The 10,879-nt window shown below is 37.9% G+C and overlaps 1 protein-coding gene across 1 annotated transcript; it reads right to left on the reverse strand.

Moving 5' to 3' along the window:
* Window positions 1-1,443: 1,443 nt before the first annotated feature.
* Window positions 1,444-9,488, reverse strand: LOC118556264 (serine protease hepsin-like; the record flags this gene model as incomplete). Its single annotated transcript, XM_036129049.1, is given in 11 exon segments — window positions 1,444-2,867; window positions 3,155-3,319; window positions 3,429-3,571; window positions 3,788-3,883; window positions 6,210-6,400; window positions 6,588-6,753; window positions 6,978-7,018; window positions 7,186-7,305; window positions 8,235-8,364; window positions 9,191-9,232; window positions 9,381-9,488. Coding segments are annotated over 11 exon segments (1,247 nt in total), but the record flags the coding sequence as incomplete, so codon positions are not given.
* Between the last annotated feature and the right edge of the window lie 1,391 nt (window positions 9,489-10,879).

Below are 10,879 nucleotides of genomic sequence, written 5' to 3' on the forward strand. Positions count from 1 at the left end.
AAGAAGCAGGTTCTTCTAAAATCATTAAATATTCCCTTTGTCTTAAAAACATGTATATTTAAGAAGGACGACTGACGCCACTGGGCCATGATCAGGATCGTCATTAATAAGAAGGGACGATGTAGCAGAACTAAATGTAATGGTGCGCATGCTGGCTGAGATAACTATTAATATGGGAAATAAATAAAAGGGGCCAAAGGATGGAGACCCAGCAGAGAGGACATCAGAGAGAAGCCCAATGACTTGCACCGTTACAAAGTCCATCAGCCAACAATAATATAAAGCACCTCATGTCTATGTTTGTACTGCACTCCTGTTTCAGCTGTAAATATCATAGATCAACTAAAAATAAATAATATATTTCTGTGTTTTTGATTCACTTTTATTTTCATGAAACACTCAAAGCAGCAACTTGAATTTTGCAAAGTGTCTATAAGACCTCCAGTAATGAAACGGCCGGTGTGTATTGACTTTTATGTCAAATGTCAGCGAGCTTTGTGTGAATGAGAAGCAAGCAGCAAAACATTCTGTCTACTAAAGAACTCGTCATCATTCTCAGAGAACAACTAGTTTAACACATTTGGTCTAAAGCTCTCAGCACACACATAGCGATAATTTCATTGTTTTTTTTTATTAGATTGCGTAGCAATATTTTTTGACTGGTAAGTATAAAAATTAATGCATGTTTTGTTAAATTTAACACAAAGAGAAACAATGTTATCTTGCTGAGACATTTTTTGCTTGTTTCTGGTTTTGTGGTTCTGGTTTAATATGACAATTCTGGGAACAGCACGATCAGAGTTTATCTATACATCTAAACATAGATATGTGGGTTTTTTTTTGTTGCAATTCTAAAAATGACCAATAGAAAAAGTCTGCATTTTATGGGAATTGGTTATTATTGCACACTTGAGCAGCATGATCTGCCAATCAGTGTTCCTTTCCTTTCGCTTCACAGCTGACATGATGCTAGCTATAAGATGGCTCGGCCCACGCCGATCTAACCCCTGACAACGCAGACGTTGTTAGTGGTGGTGAAAGTGAAGCTCAGCGTTAACGGAGGTCTTTTTGCCTCATCTACCAACATTATAGCAAAGAAGATGGGAGGGAAAAAATGTAAACGTGTTGTACATCAAGTCAGTGAAGTTATTTCAAGGTAACCATGCACAATTTCACGTTTAAGCCCAAGTTTAAGTATCCAACTTAAAATATATATTGGTAACTTCAAATAGTTACTGTAGACTGCATTAGATGTTTTAAAGCTGCCGTCAAGCTCTCAATTGAAAGAATTCACTGTGAAATTCTGTATTAGAAGTGCAAATTTTACTTTACACTACCTATTAAAAGCTTTGTCCTTTTAGCTGATTATAACTAACAAAGGAAACACTTAGACAACCAGAACATACATATATCCAGATCACATAAAACACAGCAGACCTAGCGTCAAGCATTACCCTTTAATTTAACCACTCAGCATACAATGCAATAATGAACAAAAATTGAGTTATCTTTGTACAGATGAACATGTGTTAGTTTCTCCTTGATCACTGTTGTCTTTTACATTGTTTAAATTTTTCTAGACTCCTTTTAGGTTTTGGGAAAGGAATAAACTTTATTCCACCCCAACAATCAGCATAACGCATGTCTGAATTGTACTTTCCCCTCTGTCAACATGTAACCATTTCTTATGGATGTTTTTTAATAAAATCCCTCTGACCCCAATGCATTCGTAATGTAAAATCCCGATAATGTTGCCGGAGCTGAAGAGTCTGCGGCTCCTGCAGGTAAGAGGCCTCTCACCTTTGGACAAATTGTGATCGCTGATTGGTTAGTTACTGACGAGCCTCCAAGATATATTGACAGGCAGCATCATGTCAATTAATCACGTTGTTGTACTCTGTATTTCTCGCTTGTATAAGGTTCCATTAAAATACTTATGACAAAAAGTGAAAAAGTAAGGATGTAACCCACTATTATTTTCAACAACTAAACACTGGAACATGAACTTCAATTTCCGCCGTATGTGCAATTCGCTACAAAGTATAAGGCATACTGAACGTTGTGTGGAAATTTTATTATAAAATGTATTATAAAACACAAAAGAGAAGGTGCATATCACATAAGTACAAGTGAAAAGAAAACTGGCATTTCCACTGTGCTGCAACATCAGAAAACAATTAATATTAAACATTTAGATTTCTTTAGGTTTCTGATTGTATGCATAGATTTGTCAGCTTGAGTTAGCTTATATATAGTGTTTAAGTGGACTTAGCATGTCTACTATACGCACTGTCAGCAGTAAGTCCAGCACTGAAGACAGCGACTCATCTAAAGGGTTGATAAAATCTCCAGAAAGATAACCTTTTTTAAATCAAGTTTCCTTCCAGAATAGCTCAGACTGATCGAGCTTAATATGTGCAGTATATTGCGGTTAAACTCCAATGCCAAAACAGATATCTCTACTTCAAGTCCAATGTCTACTTCACAGATATTGGAAAAAAAATAAACTAAACATGGTTTTCAAAAGTAAAATTCAGTTTAGTGATTCTGATATTAGGTATATTTCTTGCCTCCATATGTCTTCATAACGGCACAAAACAACTGGTTTAACATGTTTGCTACACCGTATTGACAAACCTTCGGTGATGCATTAAGGCTCAGGAAGTGGGGAATGTTTCAGTCAAAATAAATGTCTGAAGCCCTGACCCAAGCGGAAGTTCACAGTTTTTCACTTCCCTGTCACAGGGTCACAGTATCATCGATGGAAAATGTTCCTGGTCTCATCCAAAAGTAGAGAGAGCAGAAAGATGATTGCAGGAATCTCATGGTCGAGCCAATTTGTGAACACCTGGTGAGTTGTGATAGTTCTGCAGAAAGATCAGAGCAGAAAAGTTTATTCCCAATCAAAAGGGGTTGTTTTTGTAAAAAGGTTAAAATGAACCAGTTGTATATTTGACACCACCAGTTTAACTTAAAACCCTGGGGCTTAAAATACCAATAAAACAATTAAACAGATCTGTGTTTTTGGAAATAAGGAGACATTTGGAATACCTTGACTGAGATACAACACCTCCAGTAAATACAGTATTTATCAACATTTCTGATCCAGGTCCTGGTGCATTTGCATTCAGAAGTGTGCAGACAAGGCTCTTACCCTCATGGCTGTGGATATCCAAGGCAGAAACCTGGCAACTCTTGTGTAGACCCCTGGTTTTTTGGCCATGGCACAGCCCGTTCCCCAGCTCACCACCCCGAGCAGCCGGTAGCGGCTGCTTTTAGACAGGCAGTCAGGTGCCACGAAAGGACCCCCACTGTCCCCCTGAGTCCACAAAAAATTACAGTCGTCAGAAGTGGAAAAAAAAAATCATACAATGCACAATAAAATAGAATAATCCAAAGTTGTTAACACATTTAAGCTCATATCTGACCTGGCAGGCATCGATGCCACCTTTCTCATAGCCCGCACAGAACATGCTGGTGGTGATCTGGTTGTCATAGTAATCAGGAGCATTACAGACGCTATCACTGATGATGGGGACGTTTGCTTCCTGGAGAACATCTGCAAGATGGCCTGTGGGGGGAAAAAACATCTTTATATCAACAGGTACCATACTATTGTTAGTTTGTTAAAGATGTGCTTAAAAGAGTAATTCTAAGCTAAGAGTCCACCATTTCATTTGTGAATGGTATTGAAATACAAAAAAAATCTTTAGACGATAAAAAACATTTGAACGTTACCTTTACCATAAAAAATAAAAGACCCTGCATGTTAAGATTTTGCACCCACCGTAGTATCCAACGTTTCCCCAGCCCGTCACGGTGCCTATCTGTCCATCTATCAGTCGTTGTCCGTATGCTGGCAGGCAGACAGGCTGGATGTACTCTACAAACATGGGGACATAAGTATTAATGCACCTTAAATAGCTGAACTTTTATCTGACCTTCTTATGCTCAGTTCATTTTATAGTGACAATATACTTTATCTTTATCTGACTTTTCTTGGACTTTAATTTGAAGAATTCTATTAAACTAGAAGTAAATTTGCAACATGCTTTGATAAAGTCTAGATTTACCACAGCAAGAGGCCATCCTACTCATCCTGTACTATGTGGTAGAACTAAAAACCATAAGGACAAAGTGAACATTAAAATAACTTTTTATGTTTATTTCAAGCCACATAACTTCACTCACATGGCAAGGTACACGGTTTATTCATTCAACAGTAGCATATCCGGTATTGACCCAGGTATCATATGGGATTGGGTCGGAAAAACCCTAGCTATTAGTTCCCCTTTGCTTTAGTTGTGAAACTATGTCTTGCATCTCCAGTTGTGAAAGCAGCTGCAGTTTGTGGATGTAACTGACTTACTAGCTGTTTCGCTGTTAGTTTAAACTGTGAGTATCGAAGCATCCAGTCTTTTCATGTAGCCCCACTGACTAGGGTTACTGGAGCAGTAGCATACCAATAGTGCCTTACTGTCTTCTCGAGTCCATCACCTTTTTGTTCCAGTAGCCCATTTGTCATCAAAGTGTCCTGGTTCCTATATATTCCATATATTCAATGTCAACTACGTACATTCTAATTTCAAATTTGATCCTAGTTGTTAAGCAATAATGTCAGGTTCAGTTTATTATTCAAAGGTTTCTATATAAGGAAACCCAGTAGATTGACCTTGGGGGATAATGGTATTTAGTGGCTTCATTTAACAGAAAATAATGAACATTAAATAATGTTAGACACAATGTTCTGATGTACTTTTCTGGCTTTATTACCCGTTACAGCTGAGATCACCATGTCTTTAGGTACAGATTGTGTTTATGTAGTTATACATTCTCATCACTAGATGTCAGTCATGTCCCACTGATACAAGACTGTTACGTTGTGCAAATATAGAGTGTATTGTTGATGCAATCAAGTTACTGAAATCTGCATAGACATCAACATACCAATATAATGTATGGAGTGGATGTACACCCTAACCCAATTCCAAAGCCTGTTTGTTTCTCTTTAAATGGTGACACAATTTGAAGCAAAATGCATATATGGGATGAGCAGCACAGTTGAATACAGTATGTGCGTCTTGTCCATGAAAAACGTCCAAAATCCTCTCTGGCAATGCCAAATAGTTTATTCCACAAATTACTCTTATTTGGTGTTCCTAATTAGATTTGATGATTGAAGTTTGAACAATTAATTTAACAAACAGGTTTGTCAGTAGAGTTTTCACCAGCTTTGTCACACATTGCTGTGGGATAACATCCTTTTCTTCTTCAACCAATATTTGTTGCAAGTTGGCCAGTGTGGTTGCATTGGTCACTCTGGCATGAACAGCATGCTGATGCTACATACACCGTTTGACTGAGTGGTTGTTAAAGACAAATTCACCCTCATTGTTTGCTGATGTTATCATTTTAACTGAAACCTGGTTCACACAACCTGTGTATGACAAGGATATTTGTATTAATGGTTACAGTAGCTATGTTTACATGCACAAAATTTCACAATCGGATTAAAATGTATTCATATTAAATAATCAGATTGTGTCGTTTATATGGTCACAAAATCAATTAATACAATCATGATGTGCATGTATATACACCTGGCTTTATTCTGAATATAACCGCATGGGGAGAGATCAAATTTCCCCCAAAAAAACACAGAAGTACTTCTGTCTTTGGGAAACTACAAAAATAGTGAATAAACCAGTATTATATGAGTTTGTTTGTCATCCAAGCACCCAGGCTGGACTTTCATCCATCCATTTTCCAACACACTTATCCCTATTGGGGTCGTGAGGGATGATGGTGCCAGCTGAGGCGGGGTATACCCAAGACAGGTCGCCAGTCTATCAGGACAATTTATAACAGGAGCAGAGTGGTTAAATCCCCTGGGCCAGAGGTCCAAAGATTTCTGGCACAACTTCACCGGTCCCCTAAGTACATGGAGAGGGTCAAAGGTCTGGTGAAGACTCTAGCAACACTCAAAGTACTGGGGAACAACTTCATTAGCTGACTAACTCCTTTCAAATTGTGGCCTTTATCAGTACTTCAAGCGTTACTAGAGTCTCCACTTTACCAAACCCAAAAGGTCGGCTAATGCAGCGCTGTAACTAAATCATTGTGTTTTATAAATATGATGATTATTATTACTATTATTATTATTATAAAATAAAACACACGAAAAAGCTCCTTTTTTTACAATGTCTTACCGTTGAAAGTGAGCGGTTGTGTGAGGGAGAGCACTGCAATGTCTCTGCTGTTGTCATCAATGTTGGTGTCTACAAAGGGCAGGTAGCTACTGTGGTAAACAATGGTCTTCACTTCTACCACGTTAGCATTGACAGGTTTGTTGTAGATGGAGCCCAGCAGCACACGCCATCGATTGATAAAACGGTTGCGCCTTGGGTGGAATAAGTAAAAAATAAATAGTTTTCCTAGGCTCTCCACACATCAATACATATCAAAACACCTCAAAATATCGTCATATTATTTAAAAATTGTATATACTTATACATTATTTGTGAAACAATGTTTTACAAGTTCTAAACACACAAAATGTCCAACTCAGAAGTTGTTGCCTCACTTACTCTGGGAAGCAGTGAGCGGCAGAAACAATCCAGCGATCTGAGATGATGGATCCTCCACACTGGTGAATGCCATCATACTGTAAGCTAACCTGCCAGGGCCAGCTGCCCTGCCTTGCATCCACACCCCCAACTATACGGTCTGCAGCAAAACTTCGCCTGCCACAGTCTGCAAAAGAGAGAAAAGAAATAAATTTAGAAATAAAAATTTTCCGAGGAAAGAAAATGCAGAATCTAAACAAACACGGTCAAAACGAGACAGCATGCGCAAAAACATGGTATTCTGTGAGCTATAATGCAGCATGTAGACAAGGATGAAGGGTAGGTGTAAGGTAGCAACATTTAAAGTGGGCCAGTATGCCACCCAGAATGAATGGTGGCCTGACATCTCACCTTGGCATAACACTGTAAGAACCTCCCCACTCTCACAGGCACTAAAAGACAACCAGAGATACATAAACACAAGTAAAAAGTAATATGCAACTTTCTTACATGGTAAAGGAGAGTGAATTCATACTAATAATAAAAAATACAAAATAAAACAACAAAGGGGGCACTGTAAGAGACAGATTAGGAGATAAAGTACAGCGGTGTTAGTTACCATGGGTACAATGAGTCTTTGATTTTCTTTCCATAGCTCAGCTCTTCCTGCCGGACACAGAAGAAGTCTCCAACGTCACCACTGGCTTCTGGCACTGATGTGACAGAGTAATTCACCACACTGGAACAAACACAAACTCTAATCACGTATTATGTCTCATATATCATTGTATTAAATTACTGTAGTATTTTTCATAGATTTGAAAATGATGAATTTATGGTTTCTATATTTAAGTGAGAGTAATATTCCTCAGGTATTTGTCATTTCTACATTATAGCAGGAGTTTGCATCGATAATAAACAAGTAATTAACCTACCTCAGATAAATAAAAATAGTTTGGAATCTGATTTTATGGGGATGCTTTTAGGAAAAAGTAAAATTATTTTTATTCTGACAGAGATTATTGTGGAATGAGATTTGTGTCAGTAAAATAAATGTATAAAAAATAAAAATCATTGTACACGAAACAGTTAAAAACAGCCATAAAATATGGTTTCTTCATGTTGAAAATTGTAACTGTTTCTGTTTAAGGTCTAAAAATTTGTAAATTAACATTTTACCATTTGTTAAAGCCTAAATCAGATTGGAAGCTCTGAGGCTGTGTGCATGTTCACAGATGTTATATGGAGGTGTTTAAATGGCAGCTTTGGCTACATATGCATAAACAAATCTGTTTGTGAACCACCCCCCACCTCTCCTCCCGTTTTCTAACTAACAAATCTGATCACTCCCTGCAGTCAAACAACCTTTAGTCTGTTTTTTTAACTAGCAAGCAAAAACATATTAAGTTTTTGTTATTAAGAAATACTTCCTAAATTATTGTTTTAGATGTTTATGTTCTGAATAGGAACTAATGACTGTTTTATAAACTCTGCATTAATAGGTTTGGTGTTTTCTGCAGACTCTGATACATAAAGTTTAGACTCAACTCAAAGTTATTTCTAAATAGATTTGCAACAAACAAATTCCATTGTTATCACATCCATAAAACCAGTTCATGCATTAAAAATGCCTTGGAAATATATGAGGTCCTATATAAATGATCTCACCTGACAAATCCAACTTCCTCACAACTGATGCTAGCAAGAAGTTCGTTGGCTGAAGAGGAACACACCTGACGCCACCTCTTCTGAGCAGAGTCGAACACTCTGAGATGTTGGTCGGGCGAATTTACCTGAACTGGAGATGAAATGGAGATGACTTTACAGTAACATTTTATTTTTCGTATTCTTTAGATAAATTAATCAACAATTAAAAACAAATAGCTTTACAGTAGACAACAAAACATATGATTCTATAATTATGTTTGTGATTTAATATAACAGACACATCGGTTGTCAATAAATGCCTTTACTGGTTTTAGTAAATAGCTCTCTGTAGTGCCAAACCTGAAGGTAAAAGTCTATGCAATTTTTTGTGCAGGATGTGTGGGTTCTGCAAAGATATTAGCTGCTGTTTTACTGAAGCTAGACTTCTACAAGTCCTGGATGGAGGAAAGGCCCACCCTGATGATCTTCCCTGCAGACCAAATTGTCTGTTGCAGTTAAACCTGTTAATGTTTTGTGGATGTGCCAAACCACAACATGGATGGATGTTTTTTGGAAGTCCAACTGGATATCCGTTTTTCTTGAGTGGGTGGAGCTCCAAGTGGTTCTGACCACACCAGTGGACCCAGCTAATCCATCTCCGGGTCTGTGTGCAGAATCATCGCTTGTGGTTGGATGTAAACAGTGGCCAGAATAAACCAGGAGAAACCACCAACGTAGACCTCAGTGAAGGTGGGGTTGATATAAATTGAAGGAAAATGGCCTATAGAGGACTGTCTGATGTTCAGGAGATTCTCTCTAGGGAAAGTTATCACCAAATGGTGGCAGAGGGCAGAGTAACCACTCTAAAACTTGCAATAAACAATGGAGCGCAGGGCCAAGCCTGCCATCTGTGGCACCATCTTGGATCAAACAAAAATGACTAATTTTAATTCATCTTGGTGTCTTATATCACTTACCATCATACAGTCCTGTGTCCTCATCCATGGTGCAGTATGTAACTACAGAAATATGATTAAAAGAGCAGGCCATTAGGTTTTATTGGAAATCATGTAAAAACATCAGAAATATTGAAAGCTGCCAGTTATTCTTGTCATATTCATGGAGAAACGTGTTATATGATTAGCTATGAAAGAAAAATAGTCTGACCTACGACCCAGACAGCAGCTCCTATGGCGCCAATGGTCATGATTGTTGCACAAACGCCCATCACACGCCAGGGTGTCAACACACAGGTCAGAGAGATACCCCTGCTCCCTACACACACACACACACACACACACCCACACACAATTGACATACAAATCAGTTGTTTGTTTTTTATGGAAAAGCCACTGCACATACACATACATACACAGTATGTATAAAAGGACAGAATTTTTCCACTGTCTGACATGAAGTAAGACAAATATTTTTGCCAGAATAATAATAAAATTTTGAGTCCCATTTCCTGATAGAACTGAGTCAGGTTTGTAGGCCACCTTTTTCATACACACATTTCTGAACAGCTCCACAACATGATGCTACCATCACTATAATTCACAGTCAGAGGCGTTCTCATGCTCATGAGGATATCCAACCCCATTATTACCAACAGTGGGGCTCCTTAAGGTTGTTCCTTAGTCCTTTTCCTCTACATGCTGTACACCAATGACTGTATGAGGTCATCACCACTTTATAAATACTCAGGTGATACTGCAATTCTCGCTCTCCCCAACACTCCACAATATGTTCTAGACTATCAGAGATCAGTCATGCATTTCACACATTGGTGTAAAGACAATTATCTCTACATTAACTCTGACAAAACAAAGGAAATTATTTTTTAACACACATACTCTTAGTGCAAACAGTGTTTCCATCAATGGCAACATAATAGAGCAGGTAACTACATTTAAATATGTTGGACTCACTCTGGAAATTTTTTTACCTTTGAACATCTTACCAAAGATCGTAAACATTGTCAACACAGACTATATGTCCTTCACACGCTTAGTACCCTTCATGTTGCAGCTAATCATCTGCTGTTACTGTATTTGAGTATTATTCTATTTTCTATATTCTATTCAGTCTTTTTTGCTGTACTGTCCTACCTGGGGTTTTTTTTTTACACCATGTTGTCAGTCGTAAATAGAAATAGGTTCCTCAAAATCATTTAATTGCAACAAAATAATTTGTTCCCCCACACCAAACATCACAGAACTCAATGGCCCGTCTCGCCAAATCAACAGTTTTGGAAACTGAGCTCCAGTGTAAAGTAAGCTAAGCTTTGTCCTAAAATACTATAAATACTGTGTTTTATGTACTTTTGAAAAAACATTCAAATGTCAGACTAATGTTTAATTTAGACAAGAAAAGTTCTGTACTCCAAGCAGCCCTAAAGACTGCCCCAATGGGAGGAGGCAGGCAGTTCATGTACTGGCACAAAGTGAAGAGTACAAATGGCAGATTTAATCAATAGTCTAAAGTCTAGCATTTACCCACCACGCAAGAACAAACTCTTAAAACTAGGATATAGTGCCATGTCAGGCCCAAGTGCACAGTGTAAGAGTATCTAATTTCATCTCTTTATTGGCTAGAAAAACGTTTTCAGCTGAATATGTCAGGTAATCTGGTTTTAATAACAATCAGGTGTGTCTGTTCATTGA

Source organism: Fundulus heteroclitus, unplaced genomic scaffold (assembly GCF_011125445.2).
Source record: "Fundulus heteroclitus isolate FHET01 unplaced genomic scaffold, MU-UCD_Fhet_4.1 scaffold_132, whole genome shotgun sequence".
NCBI lineage: Eukaryota > Metazoa > Chordata > Actinopteri > Cyprinodontiformes > Fundulidae > Fundulus > Fundulus heteroclitus.